Genomic DNA, 26,628 nt, shown 5'->3' on the forward strand with positions numbered 1-26,628 from the left:
TTCTGCTAGTGGCCCATTCCACACGTTAAGAGACACCATGTCAAGACGCCGTTAAGAGACAAAGTACTGATACAGAGGGAAGAAAAATCTCGCAGCGAGCGTTATGCTAAACGCACCAGCTCACTTCGAAGAAGTCAAATTTGTATACCCTTGTAAATTTGCTGTGCGCCAATGTTCATTGCAACGTTGGAGCTCGTGCGAGTCGAAACACGAGCGAAACATTACGTTCCTGCTGTATAACCGAAGCAGCCCCAGTTTCACGTAAGTACATACGATTTGCAATATGTAGTAAAAATGAAAGCCACGTTTCGTGCGGCCCCAAGTAACACTGGCGACGAAAGCAGTTTCTCTTGAGGACAAAAGGTGTGGCGCTAAAAATACGAGTACAAAGTGAGGGCACAAACCGACAGCTGTGCACGAATTATTTGAAGCTAATACTATACCGGCCACGGGGATCAAACAAAAAAAAAATTTTATATATTTTTTCATTCTCAATCTTTTCTTCGTCTTTGTTAGGAATAAAATTCACAATATAATATTTATTTGCATCAGGGTTCATTATTTCTCTCTTTTTTTGTTATTTAGTGCACAGTGATGCTTCTTAATTCTTTGTTCATTCATTTGCGTCATAAATTGCTGTGTGGCCAATGTCCCTCGTGGGTCTGATCCAGATTTTCTAGGCTACGACAACAACACCACCACCACCAACATCAACAACAACCACAACAACGACATGCTTTCTTTCGAGTTTTTCTTGCTTTCGTGTGTTTTGTTTTTCAATATTAATAGCATGATGATGGGATAGACGGCTCTAACATAGCCTACCTTCCCATGTTTTGTATATATAAATAAAAATATATATATACGCGGGCGCCATGGAGCCAGTCTACGTCATTTTCGTGTCCTCACTTTTGCCCTCTTCTTTTTAGCGCCACAGCTTTTGTGCTCTAGTAATGGACCAACAAGCTCAGCAGTTAAACAGTTTCTCTGCGATTAGCGAGCACCTAATACTTTCAAGATTCCCTCAAATCTCGTTATGCTCCTCGTACTGGATATATAAATTCGCAGGCGATATTGAGTGCTTATCGGTGTAAGCTTTCTAGCGCTATTAATACGCCGACAATGGCAGTGGATAAAAATAAAAGCGTCTGTAGTTTGTCCCTGACAAAAAAGAAAAGAAAGAGAGAGAGAGACGTACAGCGACCTAATAAAACTCTAAAAAATGAAATACGTTTCGGCTAACATACTCCTGTTTTCTAGCAGCCTTCTGTGTCCCTTTAACGCAGGAGGTTCGCTATACGCCGCGCATGTCTTGCAAAAGTTCTGTAAGTTCTATATCGCGTGCTTTCTTCTAAACGCCGAAAGGACGCCCCACAAAAGTATGGGAAAAATATTTTTTTTCAAGCGACTGTTTTGGAATGTGATCTTAAAGGTAGCGTTGACGTATAAGAATAATAATTTGAAAGTTAGTTAATTAACAATTGCAAACTAATTAATCGGGAGCAATAAAATTGCTAGAAGCCATCTCGGGGTGCTGTGGCAACGACATACACGATACAAGGCACGAAAGCTTCGCATTTTTTTTTTTTTTGCTTGTTACGTGATAGCTGGGACCACGGTGTTAGAAGTATTATAGGTGGACCGACGGCGCCTCCGGAAGCGGCGAACTTTTGTCCGCGGTTTGTGGCGTCTTGTTCACAGGGCCCTAGATGGCGCTACACTACTGGTGGCTCAAGAGCGGTATCAGGCGTGGTCGCTTCGGAGCCGCGACCGCCCCTCGAAATGAATAAAAAAACTGTGCGTTCGCGCTATAACGAGCGCAAAAATAAATAAATAAATAATAGCTTCGAATAAATCGAAATTTGGACGATACAGCCGCTACCTGTTGAATATGTTGAATTTGCCACCGCGAAGGTTGGCGGTGGCAAATTCAACATATGCTTTCCTCATTCGGACAATTAAAGATATGACAGTGACGTCACGCTGAAATATGACAAAAATTAGTTCTATTTGTAGAAGTATAGTTTAGATAGTTAGAAAAAATACCGCATTAGCCGTAGTATTACAACAGAAAATGCACAGTGTCTTTGCTGTCGCGAACATTCGAAGTAATTTGCGGTCGTTGATCGCGGATAAAAAAATGTGTCACGAATACGACTGTTTAGCTGGTCGTGCATAAAATACTGAATTTTAGCGAATGCCAGCAGCTAAGTTTGAGGCACCGACGAAGGATATGAAAAAGCATCCTGGTTTGGCACTGCGAGAAGGGGAGACATTATGAATGGTGGATATATGTTTCCGATTCTTCTCTCTTGCCAACTGAGGAATATATTTCACTGTTTATGTCTCGCATAGTCACCCGAAGACAGCGTTACTACTTCGTATTTCAAGGAACACGTCGATCGCGGTGTGCGGAGTCTTTACGAGCGTAGCCAGTCAACCGCGATGCTACACCGGTTACGGTACTCGGCTGCTGACCGAAGTTCCCTAGTTCGATCCCAGCCGCGGCGGTCGCATTTTGATGGAGGCGGCGTGCTAGAGACCCGTGTACTCTACGATGTCAGTGCAGTTAAATAACACCACATTGCCGAAATTTGCGGAGCTCTGCTACGGCGTCCCTCATAATCATAACGTGGTTTCAGCACGTAAAACCCCATATATTCTCATTGTTAACAAGCGTAGCTTTCGCACAGAGAGAGAAAGACTGCAAACGCACGTAGGTGTTAAAAAAAAAAACGGGCCAACTCACGGCGTGGATGAACTCAAGACGATGAACTCAAAACGAACTCAATACTTCGTCGGCACGGCGTCATTAGCCAGAGCCGCCTTTCGTGATGTGCTCACAAGAACGTGCCCTTTGTACACTGCTTCCCACGTCTTCGTTATGTACCTCGGCTCGAAGTGCTTCTCGCACACGTAATCAGTCGACTGCAGCACGCGGTCCTTGCGCGGAATCGCATGGCGCCAAACATTCAGGCGTTCCGCATTTCAGGGTGCAGAAAAATCGACTTTTCAGTGCAGGTCTTGTACACAGAGTTGCACCGCGGCACAAACACTTTTTGCCCATTTCACGGCTTTCTCACTCGAATAGCATGACCTGCCATCGCACAAAAAGAATTAAACGAGGAAGCAATGTGGCGACAACTGCTTCGTCACCGTGGTAGCCACCCTAACCGTGGCTTGGTCGGAAGAGAGGCCGGCGCGCGCCGCTGTGAGCCTCTTGACTGCTCCTGCCACCTCGCGGCGTGACGGCGCGGAGGAACCGAAGTTCGACGCAGCGAGCGCACGGCGCCGGTGCTGCGTCGTTCCACCTGTACTTCTAACACCGTGGCTGGGACAACTACATACGTAAACAGGATAACCTAAGCCTACAGTATGCAGTCAATTACGAACAGCACTCAATTCGCTGCATTTATATAAAAACTGACCGACAGAACATAGTCAAAAGTAAATTCTTGACAGTCAGCTAGCGATATATTGGAATTACTAGAAAATGGAGGCAGTGTGGCGGTATATAAAAAAAAAAAAACCGCCCAAGGACTCCGTACATATGGTTAACCAGCACAGCTGAAACGTGCGGCCCCGTTGTTCAGCACTGGGTTAATCACTACATTAAAGTCTTTCTCAATTATTTGTTATATCTGTCCCGAAATCTTAATTGGTGTTTGCCGTCCATGTGTTCTCTCCCCCCCGAAAATTTTCAATTTTGAGTGCGTATATATACACGCACACATGCAAACGCACGCACGAACATACATAAAGCATGGTTGAACCCTTCCCCCCCACCCCCGAAAAAAATTCCTGGCTACGCCCCTGTTAGCCACGCATCTTTCAGCGGACAATATGCTAGCGTGACGCGCGTTTCTTCTCCCGCCAACCCCCTGTCATTATTGAGTGGGAGACGCGTTTCACCAGGTGCTTGAAAATCGTTAGGAAGAAGATGGCTACCGAAAACGAGCTTTAGCCAATGAGATTCGTCGGCGGTGCTTCAATGGTTGTCTGTGCTTAAGAAAGAAGAGGGGAAAATCTAGGGACATTAGTAAAGCCTATAAAGCTTCGATGTACAAAACACGAACTGAATCGGCGCCACTCAACATGGCACTTTCCAGCCGCGGCAACCAACTCTTTATTATATGCCTCTGTAGCTTTGAACGGCCTACGCTGGACAAAGCAGAAAAGTGCACTTTCTTTTCAAAAACCCGCCACACTAATACGTCATTGGTTACGTCACTTCAGGTAAGTATAGTTCCTCTTCCTTTTCTTTCTCCGCGACGAAGCGCCGAAAGGTAAACACTAGCGGAGGGAGCCACTTGGCTTTGTAGGACGGTGGCGCCATCTGTCGCATTCAACGAGAGCCTCGGCAAAACAAAACCGAAAGCGCCTCCAATCGTGTCGCTCGGCAAGCCGCGGTGCGTATAAAAATGCGGCAACCCCCATCGGAGCAAGCCAGGAAAAGCTGCTAGCATCATCAAGTGGGGCCCCGAGCTTGGGTCTCGCGCCGCGTCTCGAGCCTCGCAAGCCTGGTGCCGGCGCCGCCTTTCCGACAGGGGAGAGAGGAAAGAGAAGGAAGAAAAGAAAATATCGCCGGCATCGGCGACGAACGCGGAGCTGCACGGCAGCAATGCGATCGTCAGAGCACGCATCTCGACGGTGAGATCGGAAGCTTGACGACGACGACGCCGGCACTGCAGGGAAGCCGGTGAAGCACTTCGGGACCGCCGCGTAGTCGTCTTGACAGTCCGGTCCTGAGACATCGACGACACGATCCAAGATGAAGATCGAGAGCTTGCTCGTACGGCAACTCATCAGCGAGTTCCTCGGAACAATGATTCTAATCGTAAGTTAAGAGATTTTTTAAAATATCTTTCTTTATTCGATTGCGCAATCCAACTAAAACACAAGATGCTGAGAATGACAGCACCACGCCGCCGTGCCGGAAAGCATGCATGCAACAGGATGCTTGAGCTGTCACCTCTCTTTCCTCCATTTTATTTTTATTTTTGAATACTCGCTGACATGTTTCATAAACTAAACTTCAGTTCTTGCTTCGGAGTCATTAGGGGCACGAGGTGCGTTGCGAATAAATATTTTGTGTTTTCGCGCGCTTTAGCGCTTTACCTCTAAGACAGGCGACCGCTTTTGAAAGCCCAAGGTCAGTGCAGGGGACGCGCAGTCGTAGCGTGCTTTCAGCGCACTCGCACATAGATACGTATTAATCCGTCGCAAATGAAAATTACTACTTTGAGATTTTTTTTTTGTCGCCATAGCCCGTTCACGCCAGCTTTAACTCCTGCGAATTATGAATTTTATTAGGATAGATATCTATCCACCACCCCGCCCCCCCCTTCGTGGAATGACATTATACACCGAACGTTGTAAGATGTGATAAGTGAGGGTGCAAATCAACTCGCTGCAGGAATTTTTCGCTGCCAGATTTTGCTGCTGTCTACCGGTCACCATACTGCGTCAGCTTACACGTCCATCTTCGCGAGCTCAATGTTTCGAAACTTAAAGCTTGTGATAGTAGTATTGCATACCTGATCCAATCAATTGGTTGCATGTAAACTGCTCGAAAACAGAGAGATTTTCGGAGTGCTTTTCTTATCTTTAAATTTGTCAAGTAATTCTTCGCTCTCACTCTAATGTTATCGGAGGTTCCAGCAACATGCACTGAGTCAGGTCAAATTTATGCGCTCTGTATGTTTCCAGTGTCAAAACGCTTTTATTTAATCTTGCGAATATCGTAGTAAAGCTTGGACTTGTCAAAATATGGCGGAGCTTTACGAAAAGAACACAGCACAAAGCTGAGGCAATCTTACGTGATACAATCGGCACTGCGTCAACAATACTAAGTGGTGGTGGCGGTAACTCGACAAACTGAAATTGGCAGGTGGTTTGGTGCGCTTGTTTGATTGTTATCTTGAATATGTGGGAAGTACACTTACTGGAAGGAGCGCGTGGGTAACGCACTCGATCGACGATTACCCAGGTATATATAGCAGGCGGGGTTGAGAGAAGAAATGTGTATGTATCACGCTGTTCATTTCTTTTGTATCTTTGCATTTTTTATGTTTACAAACAACTCATCGCGTATGGTGGCTAGAAATTGGTTTTTATATTGCGTCATTCCCTTCTGATTTTTTTTATCAGAACATTCGTGCACAGTGCACAATACTTTGATCTAAACAACAACTATTGAAGGAGGTGGTAAAAACTGAAAATAATTTTCAGAGAAAAAGACAAAAAAGAATGTGCCTATATTTTTTATATTCCGAGATGTACAAAACTCACGTAACTCAAATTTTAACTAACAGTGATCTCGGAGGGATAAAAAGTTATTCAAAGGATTTGATTTCGAACATCGCATTCTAAAGTCAGAAATTGAATAAGAATGCAATCATGATAATAAACGTATTATATCATGATAATAAACTTATTGATTGATTGATAATAAACCTATTGATTGATTGATTGAAGAATCACAAAATTGTTTAGTAGAAATACACCAGTATGGGCGATAACACACAACAGATAGAGAACCGCCCGGGGAAATTTCCAGCACGCATTGATTCCAGTGTATATGTTCATTACCTACGGAAGTCAAACCTGACAGATGAAAAATCAAGAAAAAAGTGCCGGAAAGTAAAATAACCGGATACATAATGAGCTCGGACTAGTAATTTGAGAAAGAAAAAGATTGCATTAAAGGAAAAGAAAACTGCACTGTATCTGCTCCTATGCGGACAATAAACGCACACTATAAATCGACCGGAATGTCTCACGAATTCATCGGACGATTCCTGAACTGTATTTACGCCTAGAGATAGGACGATAAATCAACAATGAACGTCAGCGCATGTCAGCGCATGTCACCGCTAACCTGTGACTTCTTCTGCCTCAACTTTGTCGAAGCAAGAACTACATGACAGCGCAACAGCAGTTAGTTCGCTGCTCGACAAAATACTTTCAGATTACCCCAAAAGAAAATTGCCGAAAAATACCTTTGTACAACGAACACTGAACTTTTTAGGTTAGGGCCTACATACAGTGACTAATTTATGTCGCTCATGCCGTACCAGCTTCGGAGGATGAGAATATATTCCGCGTTGCCGGAAGATTCGTACGCTCCAAGACGAACCCATGAAAACCTGTTTTTGCCCTAACCAATATGACGTAGCGAATTAATGTGAGTGTAGGAAATGTGATTAAAATAAGGTTGCGTATCTATAGAGCGCGCGTACAGGCTACTTTAACCTTAAATCAGACATGGACCCCGGCTAATTAAATGCTGCACAGCGTTTTAAGGATACTCAAAGCGAAATGCAGCCCAGCTTAAAGTTCGAGCAGAGGGATTGTCGAAGTATCCTGCAAAACGAGACTACGCGTTCGCTTCACGCTATATCAGCGACACGCTCTTTTTTGCACTTTTTACAGTCTTTTTGCAAAAGGTACCGTCGAATGTAATATCAGCTAATGGACTTCACAAGGTAGTGGCTGTTTCCCTGCACCTCGAGCACCACCTTTCATTTTTAAGGAAACCAAGAAGGCCACATCAAAAGGCATAGTGAGGAAACACGCTAGTCGCAGTCAGTACAAAGAAAGATTCAGGAAAGTAGTGAGGAAACACAACCTATTTACTACTGCTAGTCGAATACAGTGATTCAGGGGAGTAAAAAACACTGGCCCGAACAGACCTGTAAATTTCTCAAGAAAGAGCATCAGGCAACAGTTCGCTTGCGCATACTCAATGCAGATGCTTGAACTTTTAATCGCGCAAGTATGGTGGATATCGTGCCCTAACACGCTCTAAAGGTTTCTGATAGCTCATCCCTATAGCGAAGTCTATGAGGTCGTAGAACGTGTATCATCACGAATGCGATAACTCGGTCACAGCCCCCTATTGTGTAACTGTGAATTGCATATCGCAACTCAATTGTTGCTAGAAACCTCTTGAGACGTTCGGTTCAGTACCTGAGCACCGCACTCACGTGGAGTACGGGGCTTTTGTTTTGCGTTTAATGAGCCCGCTGCGCGTCAAAGAAGCACGTGCCTACCCGCACACATGTAGGTGTTCGTAAGCGTATGAGTCCTTCTGCAATTAGGTCGCATTGACACTCGTTGTGCGGCTCACGTGACCTCCAAGGGCGTCTTGGCAGAACAGTCGGATCGACCCCGGGCCCTGCAGGGCCCCTCAAGGTCAATTGAAGGGCGTACCCGCGTTTATAAATGACAGCTGAGCCACTGCTGCTGCTTCTGCCGACGTGGGCGACAGCGCCAAGTTTTTCTTTACACTGTGGAAGTCAACGCAACGCTCATCTCTTCACCCCCGACCACCGCCTGCCTTCCGTTACAGACTCCATGCTTTCCGCAGAACGGTGACGACTGCCAGCTTCAGTTTGGGAGTGAATTGAACGCGACGGATCGGATTATCGCGGCTCTTACGCAAGATATTATTGTGCCCTTCAAGGATATTAGTACGGAGGGTTTTCTGACTAAGGAATAAAAGTTGACACTGCCGGGCATCCAGTGTGGCCGACACTGGTCAATAAACAGCTTCCATTACGTTTGTCCACATGTGGACGCTTGTGCGGTTGCGGCGCCACTGGTTCGCCTAATTTAGTAAGCTAATAAGGACTCAGCATTTTACTAAGCCCGCGAGAGAAGCCCGAGCACTGCTTAAGGCTCCTTGACTAACCGCAAAGAAAGAGCAAGCGCAGGCTGGATGTTCCGCTCAGACCATTGACAGAAGGCTACAAGGAGTCACCTTGAAATTGAGGAATATAATCCTTTCTTTCATCAAGTGCGGAGGACCTCGATCTCAAAATCCCAGGGAAAAAATAGTATCTGCCAAGCCACCAGAGGGCCTCTAAAATTTCTTTTATGTATATAGCGTTGTGTGGCTCAACAAATCAATTTTGTGGACTACCGGATGAGCCGGAGCGAGTGCCAGAAAAGTGTTAGGCTCCCACGTCTGCTAGCTGTTTCATTACGTCATCTGCTGTCTCATTGCGTCATGATAAGTGCACCTACTAGCAAACGATACCGAAGCTGGCTTGCATATAAGTTATCGTAGTAAATTACCTGGGGTACTTCGAGGCTTACCGGTATTTCTTCTAGGATTTTTCGGTCACATGCAGCAGCTCCTAATTTCACGCAAAAAAATAATAATAAGATTTCGTATGTATCGTGTCAGCACTACTTTATTATCACGCATGTAATGTAAATATACGGAGAACGTTAACCCTGATTACGTTGAGGTAATTATCGTGAGGTTGCAGTAATAATGATTGCTAGGGTTTAACTTTTCAAAACCACGATATGATTATGAGAGACGCCGTAGTGGAGGGCTCCGGAAATTTCGACCACCTGGAATTCTTTAACGTGCACCTAAACCAAAGTACACGGGCCTCAAGCATTTCTGCCTCCATCGAAAATGCGGCCGTCGCGGGGGGATTCGATCCCGCTACCTTCGGGTCACCAATCGAGCACCATACCCACTAGACCACCATGGCCGGTGAGGTTGCGGTAGTACATGGTTATATCGTGGTTGGGCGCGAATAACCGCGAAGTATCGGTGTCATCGAGGTGACGCATTTTTTTCGGCGTCATATATTCTTGGCGCTGGGGGCCTTGATTAAGGTCCAGAGGAAAGTCATTGCTTTCCTTAGTGCACAGTTTGCCCAGAGATGGTACGTCATCACTTGCGACCACGAGAATCGTTTTATTGGCCGCTACCGTAATATCTGCGAATGGTAACCAGTGTTTCCGAAACAAACGCATCCCACCCTAATAAAAGGACGTGGATCTTGTTCATTTATTATATTCGCTAGTCATTTATAGCTAGCGAGCCGATGATCGTGCAGCCGGCCGGCGGTAAACAGGAGCCCCAATTACCCTGGCGATGCTTGGTTACCAATCGAAAACGCCTGACTTGCGAGGTAATTGCTTCTGAACAATGTACACGCTCGACTAGCTCGACTCTGTTTATTGACACTCCAAAAGTGCAGGGTGCGACCCAACGCAACACTGAACCCGGTTTCGTCATCCCCACAGCGAACCAAATCGATAGGCACAATGACCACCTGCCAACCAGGACTTTTTGAAAAGCCCATGGATCAATCAGGATATATATATATATATATATATATATATATATATATATATATATATATATATATATATATATATATATATATATATATATATATAGGTTGCCTTTGGTTGCCGTAGTATAAGTATGAGAGGTGGCACTTCAAGAAAGACGTTTCGGTCAGAGCCTGGCCTTTATCTTGATAAAGGTCAGGCTCCGACCGAAACGTCGACGTAATAAACGAAGTTTTCTTGAAGTGCTACCTCTCATAGTATTATATATAAGAGGAAGTCACAGTGAAAAACATAACATTTATTCTGAGCTTTCGGCCGGGGACCGGCCTTTGTCTTAACTGATAGCCAGAAATATTCTTTTTAATATATATATATATATATATATATATATATATATATATATATATATATATATATATATATATACACACACACCTGTCCCCGGCTTTGCTCCCGATTCCTTTTTCTCTGTGTATGCGTATTTATATTTATTTTTGTTGCTACGTCTGCACCTCAACAATCCCGGCGAAGTATGTCGCAACTACGCGGTCGACGTTCAAGCGACGCTCACATGATATACACTTGGCGGTTTATATAGCAAAACAGTAAAATAGAGGTGCATCCTCATCAAAATCGCATGTAACCTCTTCATAAAAGTTCGATGACACTTGGTTATATAGTAGTTTGCCTGCTGCAATGAAGATGGGTTCACTTTAATGAACGCGCATTTTTCTGTGACAGTCTGTCGCATACGCCGGTGCCTTTGTCTAAAAGTGTGGGTCGACCGCATAGGTTGACGGCTGATCGGCAAACGAACCACGCAGTCTCAACCGGAGCACAAAACTTCATCTTTTTGCTTGAACTGTCGTGCTGCCGTTGTCGTAGAGTGCAGTGCCTCAAAGTTCCTCGGTGGCGGCTGAAGATGAGAGGGTGGTTATAGATCATCGTCTCGATCTTAGCTTACAAAAAACCTTCAAACAGCAGAGTAGCCCTGGCATTGGCTACAGCCCATGCGATTACAGGTAGCCTTGACAGAAACAGTTACAACGGCTAAATTCCATTCAAGTTTGTTGGCCTTCATGCGGCAGCGTCTATATAGGGTATGACTGAAAATAGAAAAGGAAAGCAAGTCAACCATGCACTCTTTCTCTTGCTGAACAAAAAGTACACTCAGCGAGAGCGCAGTTTTCGTCCCTTCTCTGTTCGCTACTTTCTCCGGAAAACATTGGCTCAAGACACCCGAGCCTACAGTAGCATTGCCAGAATTCTTTTTCTTGAGGGGGGGGGGTGGAGGGGGGGGGGGGGCAAGCAAAGAGTTTCGCCTCCCTCACCCACCCCCCCTGGCTACGTTAGTGCGAGTCCAGGTAGTGCGCCTCAAACCCAGTCCCACTAACCCAGGGCGCGGACAAAATGCTGCTAGGACCCCGTGTTTATACATATACACGAGTGCTTTCGCCCGAGTGTTCTCTTCGCGCGTGTCGCCACGAGTCAAGCTGGGCTAGGCCGCCAAAATGTGGGTCACCGGCGTCGTTTGGCGTCGCCGTCTGCTTGTCGTCGCTCTCAACGTGCCGGCCGGCACGTTGCGTTGGTGGGGTCTGCTAAAAGCAGACGCACACGTGCAGTGTGTCAGCGCTGAGCCGGCGAGTGTCGTCAGCCGCCGGCGATCAATGGCGTTACGTCACACCGGGACGTAGTCAGCGCGCGCGAACGTGCGGGGCCCGTGACGTCACATGCGACGTATGCGGAGGGGCACGGGAGGAACCAGGGAGGAACGAGTCGTCGTTGGCATGGCGACCGCAAGGAAGGCGCTCTCCCTTATTTCCCTTCTCTTGGAGAGGAACCGGGAATGATATTCGGCGTTCTCTCGCCAGGGGGCAAATTGTCCTGCTAGAGGACGCACGAAGGGCGTCACAGAGGGTTAGTAAGCGCAGCACGTTGGCGCCACAGACGACGACCCGAGGTGAGGTAAACAGACGGCTTAATTAAGTTGTATTGGAAACGAGGACGCAGCTGCGAGGCTGTGTTGGTTCAGAGCGCGGAAATAGTGTTCACGTGAAATTTGCCGAAACTACTTGAGTATTTGCTCTTCAAGTCTCGCTCCGTGTAATGGCTGACATTTAGGAGAAACGAAAGAGCGCGTGACGTGAGCGTTCTTCGTCTCTTTCACAGTGGGTCTCCACGACTAACTATAGTAAAGCATTTCATTCCTTCGTAAAGAATGCATTTCTGGAAAGTTTACATCAATCATAACGTGTTGGCTTGAAACCTACTCATGGCTGTGAGCAGCGAAAGAAACGGAATATCGTTCAATGTATAACGCCTACAAATGACGTCTCTCTACATCATAGCGACTCTTCGATCATTTTGTTTTCCTTCGCTTTCTTCATATGGCTCTGTCTCTAACGGCGCCAAAAAAGAAGAGCAGTATCTATTGCCTTCGTCGTTCCCACCACTGGGGTCGTGTAACACTTAAGTGGCATACCCGTGTCGACGGAACGGGTAAACTGACCCCTGGTTGACCCAGACATTGAATTATGGTAGGCGTCGCACCAGTATTGCGTATGTAGTTGTTGGAGAGGTTTTGGGACTTAGCACCCAAGCAGCTAAAGAAAGCTTTTGCAGTTTGTCTGCAAAGATTAAACTACCTTTCTCCCTCGCGTCGTATGTGAGCTGCTTTGTCGACGACCCGCTCTTGGCGTGTGTTGCTCCGAAATACTTTGCCTTCTCTTTTTTGGTTTATTTGGCTCATTCTTTATTTTTATTTATTTTTTCATCACAACCAGATTAAAGAGGGGAGAGAGGGTTGTTTTTGGCATCGCCTCGACGGCCGACTGAAGCTGGTTGCCAAGGGGTACAGCGTTCAGCGAACTTTGCCACTTGCGTAACTGTGCCAACGGCGGCAAAAGGATGCCAAAGATAAAAGTGAAGCTCCCAGTAAAAGCCAAGCGCGCGTCGCTGGGTTACAGTGAACTCACCTCAGAAGCACGTTTTTGGTGAATCCGCTGCGGGGCTGCAGAGCATAAGGTCGCCGGTTCGATTTCCGGCCGAGGTGGCTGTATCACGATCTTGACTTTAAAAACGAAAATACACTTGCAGCGGGGCAGAAGGAGAGAACGTTGACGTACAGCGTGTTCTGGCTTCGCCGTAAAGAAGCAGCTCAGTTGAACAATTTACTCCGCAGTACACCACCGAAGTGCCGTCATTGAAATTCTTGCTTAAATAAGTGCTCGCACTTCCGATCACGTCAGCGAATATATTTGAAGGTGAAAGCCTTAGATGCCTCGTCGAACACGAAAATTGACTGTCGGTGGCGCCGACGTCAACACGAGCGATGCAATAGATCATCGTCACGTGATCACGTCATAATGGCGTCACAGAACGCCAAAATTTGTGACGTCATCGTGAATTCACTATGACGTCACATGATGACGTCACCATATTACATCGTGCCTTGGTCAAAGGTGGGCCGATGCCAATACCAGGTGCCAATACCAGCGCAATACCAGGTGAGGTGCAGAAGCTTGCAACGCCTCCGATCTTGGAGGCTGCGCAAAACCACGTTAGGTGCAGAAAGTTTTCGGAGGAGGGGCAGGATAAACACATCGACTGAGCAGAAAAGGGAGATGACTTTCGCCTTCGAGTCGTCTTAGGCGAACACATAAGAGACCCCAAGCTTCTTTTTTGACGTCACCAACATTGCAAGAATCCTAACTAACATGTAGTGACTGAACGGAAGAATGGAATCACACGTATATGGATTAGGGGAAAGCCAGTTTGAAACGCAGCATTTCATCGTAGCCTTCTGGAATTGTGGCGAGCATAGCGCACACCAACGCTTCAGCGTTCTTTTTTTCCGGGACATCGTGTTCCGACTATCGTTTACAACTGACACGGGCACATACCAAAACGAAATAAAGGCATCGACTTGCCGTTCCCATTGTTCATCGGCGCTTTGCCTATTGTTTTGCTATTGACGTCACGTTCTCAGTCGGTTTAAACTGGTTCCGTTAAAGCAGAGCGCCGCGTGCACATGCATATGCCGAGTACTAATTCATTCCGCCTTAGCATGTGCCTTAAAGGTCAAGCATTGCAGAACATCGCACAGCGTAAAAAATATTCGTAGTCTATTGTTTAGCTGCGACGATGCGACGAATATTGTTTAGCTGCGACGATGCTTTCCAATAAAGGTTCACAGTTGTTAGTAGCGCTCGTCCCGTCTGTCTCATCTTTCTGTCCCATTTGTTGCGCCTTATTTTACCAAGTATGCTTCACCAATTAGCCCACACTTCTACTCTTCTAAAGCTCATTATCGTGTGCGTGCGCTCCACGCTACTGTGAATGCATGTAGTCTGTGGGGCTATCTGAAAAGATTTTAATGAGAAAATATTGTTTTTGACGCACTTAGTTTGGGGACACAAGTCAGATTCAAGTATACAGTTGACCTTTAACAAATTTTGCGAGCAATCCATTTTTTTTTATTAGTTCTGCCGGCTCCGCCGAACACAGGACTGGGAAAGCTTATTTGCACATGAGATATTGTGAAATCGCGAACCACGCACTCGTGGGGAACACAGCCTTCCAGAATCCTTGAGCGCGAAGTGAGAAAAGGCGAAGATAACACCATAACCTCTGTGATCAAACGAGCGCCTGAAACCTAATAGCACCTTTTGGACCCTCTATATAACCTCAATTCGCTTTCTTTCTTTCTTTCTTTCTTTCTTTCTTTCTTTCTTTCTTTCTTTCTTTCTTTCTTTCTTTCTTTCTTTCTTTCTTTCTTTCTTTCTTTCTTTCTTTCTTTCTTTCTTTCTTTCTTTCTTTCTTTCTTTCTTTCTTTCTTTCTCCAGTATATCGATGTGACAACGTTAATCTCGCCTTGAGCTTGGAATGAAGCCATGCCCAAGATATTTTTGCTCATTTGGAACAGAAATCCCTTGTTTGAGTTTGTGCTTTCTTGCGACACCAAGTAGGCGGTACACACGTACGAGATGTACCGTATAGGACAGGATAAACGCCGCGTGAAGGCGGTTTGGTCACGTCCTCGACACGTGCTGGCAGCTTCGCTTATCTTTTGAAAAGTAGACAAATACTATTACGCAAACTGTATATCTTCTTTAAAGGCAGCGCCCTTCCTTGGCCCTTGAACACACTATGTTTGACGACGAATATGATGTCAATAATGGTATAGATAATGGTAGTTTCTAGCCTAATTCAACTGCCGTTTCTCTTGCATACCATCATATCTGGATAATGTTTACAGTGGTAGCTGAATGATGGCTACCTGTTAACTACTGTTCGCTATTCACTACTATATCAACGACATTTCGTTTCGTTTCGTTTCATTGTTTCTACTTTTGCTGCTTCACTTTGGAGTGCCACTTCCAAAGAAATTATGGGGTTTTTGCCTTATTTTATGCTGCAGTTTCTTTTTTTACATTTATCAGTGTTATTTTCTGCTGAGTATGCGATTGCTCTGCCTTGATTTATTTTTTTTTCTCGTGTACTTTTGCCCCTACTGCTTGGGCCCCTGTTTGGGCCTGCAGTATTTTGTAAATAAGTAAATAAAATAAAAATAAATAATTTTTATTCGTTCTCAAACCAATTATTGAGTTTCATATTTTAATGAACTCATTTACTTACGAGAAACGTCTTAACAGCTAGCGCAGTATTTAATGTACTTTGCTTCAGTTCACGAGTCGGTTATCTTGAAGGGCCAGTTGGTACACGTTACTAAGGTAAGGAAAACGCGAAAACGGGACGGAGGCTAAGAATCAGACATCGAGGGCGATTGTGTTGTCTGCTTCTTACCCTACGTCGTGCTTTCGCGCTGTTTTCATTACGAGAATGATATATCACGAAGAATGGAAGGTGTGTGACAGCGATGGCTGTATATGTAGATTGGACATAGAAGGTTGGGATGACGTTCTCAAAGGGATGAAATTACTTAAGCTTAAGTAGCAGTCAGCGAGGTCGTCGTATTTCTCACTCTCAACAACGTGACCTTTGTCACCGTTAAATAGGAACTTGTACGACGTTAAAGTATAGTATTTTCTTTCGTATGTGTAGTCTGGTGGCTAGAACATGACTCACTCCGTTCTGATCTGAGACCCAACATATCCGCTGCAATTCCACGATGATAAACGTGGCGTTGCTGTTTTTCGACCTTGGCATTGGAAACATGTGGTAGATATGATGAGCGTCAGCTGATTCTTCGCACCGAGAGTTACGATTAGCCTCTCATGAGTCTGTACGTTCCCGACCATATGAAAAAGAAAGCACCATACACGTGGTAACCTAGTGAACGAGTAAAGAGGGCATACCGAAAAAAAAAAGAGAGGGAGAGGAAGTCCTACTTCGTACGTATCCTTTTTTTTTTTAATCGGACAGTGGTGGCAAATTCTTAACATGGGCTGGAAACTGGCATAGCGCGCTTCGCAGTTTTAAACTAAGGGTGGCTATTAAAAAAAAATGGGCAACAAACCATGACGTCACAGTTTTAGTTAACGTTTTGCAATATAGCAATTTACAGCAACGAATAAATCCTACTATAAGCGCACCTAGTTTTTGGTTAAAATGTGACCACCTGAAACAACTTACCGCATTGGAACAGTTAGATGCAGTGTAGGAAAGGTTAATATAGCTTCCGATGGAATATAAAAGAAAACAAAAAACCTTATAGGTGACTCTGCTTCTACGCTTCGAGCAGGACGAGAAGTATCAGTTTTGCATGTAACACCAGTTGAGTAAGTGTTTCCATGCGCTTTAGAGAGTGCGTAAGCAAACATACTTATTGTGTTGTCCTTAATGTTATTTAAGCCAGCATACTTAACGACCGAGCGTTGATGTACGTTCCCTGGAAAGCTCTCCTAATGATAGAAACACGCGCTGCTTAAGCTTGCGATCCTCCGGGGGTCATTCACACAGTTGTGGCAAAAGGCCTAATTGCAACTATTACTGAAAGTTACCCAAATCAAGCTCATTGTTACCTAACTCGAAGCCGGGTCGAAGGTTAACGTAATAATTATGGGGAAGCTGAACAATGACATGAATTCTAGCGCATGCATATATTATAAACGTAAATTTGTGTACTGTCAACGAGGATCGACGCTTTATACAATCGCACGCAGGTCACTGACCTCGCATCGTATAGGAGTGTCAGAACAGTTCTCGAATGCACGAAAGCAGTTGTTCGTTGTAATGCGCCTCCTGTCGGCTCATAGGTGTCCCATGTAGATAACACACAATTAAACATGCTAATATAGCTATATTGCGGGCGTCATTTCGAATATGCGCAACTTGAGAGCGTCTGTATATACGCGTAAGCCTGTCGTCAGCATGCATTCGTTATCTAAATAACAGGGGCAATTGCGCCTCAAGTGTACACTGACGATAGCGCTGCTGAAAAGGGGAAATGAGAAAGGTCGCTTTCTTATGCCGCCGTGAGAACAAACACACCGCTTAGAAGCCCAGCCGCAAGCAACTATATACTGACTGCCTCACTTCACAGTCGCTAAAAATTACCGCCGAGTGACGTGGCGCCGAGATATATTCTTAGGAACCATACACTAAACGCTGTCGCGCTGTCGTAACACACCGTGTTGTCGTACTTTATATGGGCCACTAATTGTCGAGCTTTAACGCTACTGGCACTGAAATTTTCAAATGACAACCACGACACCCAAGCATTGACTCATAAACATGCATGTATAGGTTTGGCGTCACGGGTCGCAGCGAAGTTCATTTCATTCGTGAATGTTACGTGAAAAGAATGTGGGTTGCACGCGTGTACTGCTCAAACTAAAAATCCCCAACGATGTACCTTGACGTTTCGCGCGTTTTCTTATACCGCCGGCGCTCCGACTGAGCGCCGGCGGTGCTTTTTCTCTTCCTCGTGCGGAAATGGCCTGCGGGCGCGTCATCTTTCTGGCCTGGCCCGCCCGAAATAGACCCAGGCTAGTGCTCCTGCCGGGCCACAGCAACACGGCACAACTTCTTGATAGCAGACAGCTGCGGGTGTCCGGGGCCAAGGCACGCACTCCGAGCTCGAACCCGCGCGAACCGCTGGCACGCGGGAGAGAGACCGTCAAGGCCGCCACGCGCTCATTGGTGTCACATCGCGGAGACAGTGGCAGACGCTGCGCAGCACATCACCGCAACACGAGTAGCAACACAACAGGCAGGAGTGTAGAGAGAAACTTCTTACGGTAGAAGGGGGGTGGGGTCAACTGCCCTTTCTGTATGTTCGTGCATGCGTTTGTATGTGCGTATGTGAACACACGTGCAAACTTGAAAAGTTTCTGGCTACGCCAATGGCAACAGGGTGTTTTCGCAGTGGCGTTAATACCGTACCGTTTACGCTACGGTATTAGCGTTGTGTGTCGAATGTACCCCAATCCGAATACGCTTTAGATGCGCGAGTTCCTCGATGCGAATACGATAATTCGGTTAGGTGGTTATGCAAGTCTTGATGATTCAAATACCGACCTGCCGACCCGATGGTATGGTATTTCCGTAATCACCGTAGGTTAAACTGGCACTGCTGAAATATCCTAATAGAGCGGCGCACTAATTGCACATTTTACGAGAGAGAGATAGGGGGGGGGGGACAGAGAAATGCATGTGAGCATGTAAATGAAGTATGGAAGTTCGACGCCCTAAAGCAGTTCTTGCGCTTTGAGAGGCGCCAGATAGGGGGTTCCTAAAAGTTCGGTAACCTGCGATTGTTCAAAGGTAAACCAAGGCGCGCAGTGCACGAGCGTTTTGCATTCCGCTCCTGACGGAATGCGGCCGCAGCTTCCGGGAACTGAACCCGTGACCTCTTGGTAAGATGCAGAATGCCATTGTCTTGGAGCCATCGCAGCAGGCATGCCAAACAGCTTGTACAAACACATAATAAAACAAAAATGAAATCATGTATACACAGGCAAACGACGGGTCACCAAACTCGTACAATACAGCGGCATATCGGCGACAATGGCAGGCTGGTGGTGCCGCTGGTTGTGACCACTATTTGTGATGTCGCTGGTTGTGATCGAAAAATATCTAACGGGGTAATTTGTGCAAGGCAACGTTGCAAAGCGCCCTGTCGATATTTTTTTTTATTTGTCAGTGTGCTCCGCGCATTTATGCACATAGATCGGATCTATAGTGAAGTTCGCGGTAGCCAAGCTTATCGTATATTGCAAACGCGTTCTACCGGTTTCCTTTGCAGCCATGCGACAGTGTCGTTGTGGAATCACTAGGGAGCTTTCGAATAGCGTACGCTAAGTTAGCGTTAGCGTTTGCGGCCCGCTATTTCCGTCACTTAACGGGAGCCCACAAGCGGTTAGCGTACGACGCATGCGCAGTTGCGCGAAAAGCCAACGCAAAGATTTGCGTAAGCTGCTCGAAAACTGCCTATTGTCAGCGACAATACGATATCGAGTGCCGCTTTTGCGTCAACGCATATATCATATGCATTCTTTGCGTTTGTCTATCCCCATCCACCAGGCGTCTTCACAAACACGGGGCTGGCTAGGCGCCTCTCCTCCTCCTTCCATCGTATACACCATCTGCCACGGAAATAGTTCTTTCACACCCTGGCGGGCAGACACGACGCCAGGAGAAAAGCCAGAGCAGATAGGCTTAACGAAAAGCACAAGCAAGACCAAACCGCGGTCTTCGTCGATGCCGCCAACCAGGGACACAACACATACACCCTGAGTGCCGTGGACGGAGAACTTAAAATCGTAAATGTGGCTTCCACTAGAGCCGCATCAATCAAGGAGGCCGAAGAAATGGCCATAGCGCTGGCCATTATTAATCCAACTACCCACACTGTCCTTAGCGACTCTAAGAGCGCTATTCTCAGCTTTGTAAGGGGAAGTGTGGGACTCAATACAGCCAGGGTCCTGAGAAACTTCAGTCAGAATGACAGAATCAAAAATCAATCTGGTCTGGGTCCCTGCTCACTCAGGAAACCCCGGTAACGAGGAGGCGCATAAAGTGGCCCGAGGGTTAGCAAACCGGGTCGCGCTGTCCTTGGAACCGGGCCCCCCGATGGGAGAGGCAGTGACCTCCTATAACGATCTTACAAATTTGTATAAAGATGACAGGAGAATATACCCTATACCGCACAGCAACCTCACGAGAGCGCAGGCCACTGTCCTCCGCCGAATTCAAACGAACACTCTAACCACTCCTCACCGCTTAGCGATATTCACAGGCGGAGAGGTTGACTCAACATGCAAAAATTGCGACAAAAATGCCATAGCAAACCAAAGTCACATCCTCTGGGAATGCGAGGACCTTCCCCCACCCAGAGAGCTTCTGCCAGCTCCCTCCGAAACGACATGGGAGACCTTAATACGGTCCCCCGACGAAAAACTGCAGAAAGCAGTCATTGCATGGGCAGAAGAGGTCGCCGCAGACAAGCGGCCAGCTCCAAACCCATGAAATTTCTTTTGAATAAAGTTGTATCCTCCTCCTCTGTGGCCATCCGCGCATTGCATTTCCTGGGCCGTGGTTATAGCCACACTCGCACGCACAACGCATATATGTGTTTCGCCAACTGTCGTACATCGCTTGCGCGCACATACGGACCGCGTATTGCAGACAGCTCCAGTCAGGAAAATAGCCAAAAGCGACTTCGCCGCTCATTTCACAGTACTGGTGAAACGTCGAGAGCCTCTGCGTCAGCTCGCAGCCCGACGCAGAAGTTATCCGTATATAGAGTGACGACAAAGCAGAACATGTGGTTTACCAGCGGATAAGAAAAAAAATTACCACGAGGTTAGCTTAACATTGGTTACGCGCCGTGCCACCGTTTATTTCCGCGCGTGGATGCCTGTACTTCCGCATCTGCACAATTTACAACTGCTCATGTCTCGCATGACCAAGAGCGGTGCTTGCACGAATGCGGAACTGCGAACATTACGTTCTAGCATTAACAGTTGGCTGGGAAAAAGCATCGTTTATCAAACAAAAAGGTGGGCGATGAGTCACGTTCTCTTGTCGTTCGCAATCCATTCTCTCCTTTCTGAAATTCAGACGCCGGCGATGTTGATAGGAAAACAGCCATAGAGCCGCACCGCCAGCCCTTGTAGTCTGAAACATGATGCGTCAGTACCTGTCGTAATCCCAGTTGTTCTGCTACCGGGACTGAGCCCGTCCGTCCGCCGCGCGTACCGAGCCTTCCCCACTCTGGCGCATTTTTGTACCCAAGGTGACCCCGATCTCGCTCGCCAGGGGATCTCTCGCCAACACGCGCTGGGTCTCCGTAAAAAAGGCGTCCTCATCGCCAAGTCGAGTTGCTCAACAGGAATATAGTGCAGTTATCAGTAAACTGTAAAATATATCAATAGTCCAGAAATTGCATAATAAAGACTGACAGGGGTACCTTCTAACTATACATGAATATATAGCTAACCTAAACCTAAACTTGCAGGGACAGTCGGGCGTGTTGGTGCTAATTCTTGTTTGAAAAAAAGCGCGAAAAAACCACGACACACAGGCACGGATCCTCGAGGAGCGCGTCGTCCTGTCTCATTCGTGCCTGTATGCTGTGGTTCCTTCGCGCTTTTTTCAAACATGAATGAAAAAGATAGCAAGAAGCAATAAAAACGCGGACGTGTGAACTATGTAAAGTTGGGGAAAAAAAAAAAAAAAAACTCGCGCGGTTTCTTATGCGTTCGCGTAACACCTCGAAGGTGAAAGCCATCTTGTCTTCCTGCATGCTCTTTCTTCTCACTTGATCGTATTGATTACTACATTAGATATAGTAAGTTTTCTATATCAAAATAAACTAGGTAAACGCGTCAATGTCTTAATACCGTGCCGTAATCTTAGCACAGGAAGGTTGACAAACATATTGCTAATAAGCGCTCACAAGAATAATCGACTCCACATGTCCAGCAGAAGAGAAGTTCATTGCCTGAAAAATCTATTAACTATATCAAAAGAACAAGAATGCGCAATTAGAATTGATTACATATCTACTGTCATTGAGATAATCCACTTGAGTATCTCAATTTCCTTATAACAAACAAGCACGAATAGAAAAGGGAGAGATGACTATGAAAAAGCCACGAGGAGGAAGACTGGCAGATAGGATCAGAAGCAACCAACGGCCAGACGTTATGCGACACGCCTGCTCGCACACTATGGATTGTTCCTGCTTCGGTCGATATATATCGTGTACGTGTTGTCTCTGGCTGCTATCGAGTTATATAGAGTACGGGACCGGGCTGGTTCGTGTTCTGTAGCATGGTACAGCACAGCGCGCAGCCACACAAGAAAAGAAGGCGTATTCGTCCTTTCATTTATCCTGGTCTGGTCTTTTACCCTTGGCTAGTCTTGAATGAAAACCATACATTAGAAATTTTAACGCCTCTGTAGGGGTAAAAGGGACGTTTGGTTGTCCCATTCGTGCGTAGGAACACACCCGCCACGGCATGTCTTCATTGTGCTCGACTTCTGACCTGATGGTCACGGGATCGAATCCCGGCCACGGCTGCCGCGTTTTCAATGAAGGCGAAAATGTACTTAGATTTAGGTGCAAGTTAAAGAACTCCAGGCGGTCAAAATTTCCGGGGCCCACAACTACGGCGTCTCTCATAATCATATCGTGGTTTTTGGAACGTTAAATCCCAACAATTATTATTATTTATTACCCAAGACCTGAGAACCCGGTTCAAAAACTATCTATAAATAGTAAAAAGCGCGTGCGTGTTGAACAATGTATGGCGCCATGCCATCAAGGGTTGAGGACGACAGCGCGTGCATTCCAGTGACGTTGGGCGTATGACGCCGTGAGGGAATCATTTTCTTTCCTTCGTCCTTTGTCTCCATATATAGGATTGTTCTCAGAGGAAGCTACAGCGATAACATAGCTATCGGAGCGCGCCGCCATGGTTCTAGGAGGTGTTGGCGCAGGTCTCTTGCTATCTGAGGGGCGTTCGTGCCCTATTCAAACTACGTCGAATCGGAGCACTTACGTTACAAAAGAGATATTTCTTTCCGGTGACAAAAAGGGAACAAAATGATAAGTAGTAAGCTCGCGTCCGCGTCCAAACCGTGTTCAATGTATGTACACCCTTCTAGCTATATACGTTAGCGTTTAAAAGCAATAACTTGTTTATACACCGCTCTGAAAGGCTGTGGAAATGTGCAAACGTAAGACATTTGCGGCTGCGGGAGAGCTTGCGCGTCTGTCGATTCTATGGAGATTTTAATAGCGTCCGATCTCGACTGCAAGCTTGCGAAGCTTCTGTCCACATTGGAAATAATATTTCTTCTCACTTGGCATAACCTGCGAAGAAACCAGTGGGGAAGAGCATAATCTGGCGCAATGTAATATATATATATATATATATATATATATATATAGATATATATATATATATATATATATATATATATATATATTATATATATATATATATATATATATATATAGTTGTGCTGACGAAGAGGGGCACCGAGGCTCTGGCGCGGGGGGAGCGGATCGAGGCAGAGGAAGAAGAGGTTGAGATTAGAACAGCTTGCCCGAGAAACGGGTGTTGTCTCTGTCTGGTTCTTCACAATATATATATTATAATTTATGCAGGTAGCTCACGGTTTCCACGTGGGAACATTCTGTGATGGAGGGAGGGGTGGGGGAGTACATATATTTGTTCCTACAAAGAGCGATCGAGGCAAAAGATTACTAGGGGATAATGATTAACTCTCCGTTATGTCTTGGTTGAAGGAAGTACAAAACGTAAACGCAAACTAAGCGTTATTCAATGGTACCTATAATGCTTAAGGATATGAATAAGACTGAGGCTCATGTGAGAAACTGTTATGTGATACAACAAATATGCCCCACGAGACAATCCGTGGTGTTCGGGCTTTTCAATACAAAACCGTATACACAGTTTCGTTATTGTCGAGCATTTCTCGACCATTTCAAAAGTTGCTCTTGAGTACGCGTACGTGAGCGCGTGCGCGTGTTTGGGTGGGTGCATGCATGCAACACACACACACACACACACACACACACACACACACACACACACACACACACACACACACACACACACACACACACACACACACACACACACACACACACACACACACACACGCACACACACGCACACACGCGCACACACGCACACGCACGCACACACACACACACACACACACACACACACACACACACACACACACACACACTGGATACAGTGGATTGCATGGAGTTGTGTGGATGGAGTAGATTTGGAGTGGATACATTGGAGTGGTGGGTCAGTCTAGAGAGAAGCCGTGTTTTTTTTTTTAAATAGCAGCTGTCACACAAAAAAGGAAACAAGGAAAAGAGAGGTTGTTATCATATCAAACAACAAACAATAGAAAAGCAGTACTGTCGCTATGGCAAATTCTGAGCTCATACACCGCTTGAAACGTACACGCTTACCGAGCGCCGATTGTTATTTTGTTGTCCTACAGGTTGGGATGTTCCTAGTGAAGCAAAGGATCCCATCACGTCTATTAACGCTATTTCTCATATTTGCATACCGGTGCGCACCTGTAAAAGTTTACAAGAAATTCGCTGAACATCGCTTGCGCATGCAGCACAATTCGATACGTCGGAGTTTCGTCAACGTTGACGCATACCTTGAGCAGGTACTGAATTAATTAATAAAAAATTTATGGAGAGCTTTAGGGAAGCATTGACGTTCGTCAAGCCTCTGTACGGAATCTCTAAGCAAAAAAGAAAAAGTTCAGCTAGAGTCATATATTAAACTTCTTTTCGATGTGTTGGCAGCGAAGACTAGTGGGGTCGACTAAGAGTAACTTCTCATCATCAAGATGGTTTCTGGCGCTTCTGGCAAAACTGTTATCTAACAAAGTGTAGCTAACATCCTCCTTAGTGTAGTTCACGCTGCTTTGTTTTCCTTAAAAAATTACAGTGCGATAGATCCCAGTGTTGGTTGGTTATTTACAGGATGATCAATAATGGACATATTCGCTCGAAATTAACCTGTGCACTATATTGTCACTGAGTATTCTCAAGACATTCAGCAGATGTATGTATTTTTTAGGAAACAAAACGCAAATATTGCAGAAGAAAACTTTTATCTTTCGGCGTGGCTACTTACGTCGCATATACGGCCAGTCGTAATATTAACAGTAACTTCATCATTTGTAGATATACGACACATTTCAAGAATTACAGATATAAACAAAAATTAATGTTACCATGTTGCGTGTACATGGACTGGTTATCGTTGAGTTCAGGGTGTTATTGTGCAAGAAGGAAGGCGAATTAACAGCCAGTGGTAGAGGGTACCACCTAAATTCTTGATAAGCCTTTTAGTGCACAGTCGCAGATGCCAATATTTTCAAAAATTTTTCGAACTAAAGGGACGTACATGGCACGACGCGTCGTAAGCGTTGGGCTACGTTTACATTCAGCACTGCGATACGGATGCAGTCATCAATTTCGCTGCCACGTGTACTCTCTAAAAACAAAAGTAAGAAAGTAAGATCTACAAAATGCAACCCATGTGTGTGTGCGTGCATGCTTGCTCTTTTGCCTTTTGTCGTTTACGCTGATACAACACGAAAAAAGAAAGGCATATCACGTGCGCGGAGGAAAGACTGATCAGCAGTACACGGCGATCGTTGCAGGTTTTCCAAATACGTTGAAAAAGGAAATGTAATTTGTACTGCGTCTGTAAAGTTGCACCGAAAGCTCAAACAAAAGTCTGACTCATGTAGGCTCCCTCCGACTGGCATACACGGATGTCCTTCCAAGCACATAAATGATGTGTTCTTCGCAGCTGCGGTTTCTCTCGGTAGCACATGTGCAAGCTCATGCAGTAGTAGTACGTGGTACACGTGCTTTTTTTATATATTATTCGCGATAATCCACTGTATGCAATGGCCACTGAATCAACGCCTCGTGCGTTGAGGCATGACGTCAGCTTATGAGACTTCGGAACTCAGGCATACAGCTCAGTATGGAGCCGCAATCGCATTTAGGGATATCTTTTCCAGTTAGCTGCAGCATGAAGACTCAGTCAATATTAATGCAAAACCCTGAGGTCGTAAACCCAGCCTCGTGCCTCTCCTTTTAAATGTAACAGTAAATATTTGAAAAAAGCAACAGCCAAAGCAAAGTTGTCAACGCGAAACTTTTCTATGAATAGTATCCTTCAGAACCATGGAGCGTGTATGGTAAATCCGGGAGACACAGGTTGAATCTGGCGTAGTTTAATGTACTGTTATTCTGGAGCGTTTCAGTTTCCTATTGGCGGCGAAGAGTTACGGAGTCGCCCTCTATCGAACGCGCCTCGATTGCGTGCTAGGTAGGCATCCTACCTAGCACGCAATCGAGGCGCGTTCGATAGAGGCCGCCGGCGCGCGCCCCATAGGTTTTGCTGTCGGCGCTCTACAAAATCACCTCGCGGAAGCCCTCCGGGACATTTCTGCAGGTACTTTCGAAAAGAAATATGTTCTTTCCTGTCAAAATAATAATTTTCGATGAACAGAAAGCACAAGATA

The 26,628-nt window shown here is 45.8% G+C and overlaps 2 protein-coding genes across 2 annotated transcripts in view; one reads left to right on the forward strand and one right to left on the reverse strand.

Annotated features, from left to right (window-relative positions):
- Positions 1 to 26,628, reverse strand: part of LOC119385134 (uncharacterized) — a 332,809-nt gene that overhangs the window by 84,544 nt on the left and 221,637 nt on the right. The window lies entirely within an intron of this gene.
- The window catches only part of LOC119387493 (aquaporin-9), a 55,863-nt gene continuing 33,686 nt past the window's right edge, over positions 4,452 to 26,628 (forward strand). The window contains exon 1 of the mRNA XM_037654895.2: positions 4,452 to 4,837. Coding sequence (XP_037510823.1) covers positions 4,772 to 4,837 — 66 coding nt within the window. The 5' untranslated portion in view covers positions 4,452 to 4,771. The remainder of the gene's footprint in view (positions 4,838 to 26,628) is intronic.

The sequence above is a fragment of the Rhipicephalus sanguineus genome, chromosome 3, assembly GCF_013339695.2.
Source record: "Rhipicephalus sanguineus isolate Rsan-2018 chromosome 3, BIME_Rsan_1.4, whole genome shotgun sequence".
NCBI lineage: Eukaryota > Metazoa > Arthropoda > Arachnida > Ixodida > Ixodidae > Rhipicephalus > Rhipicephalus sanguineus.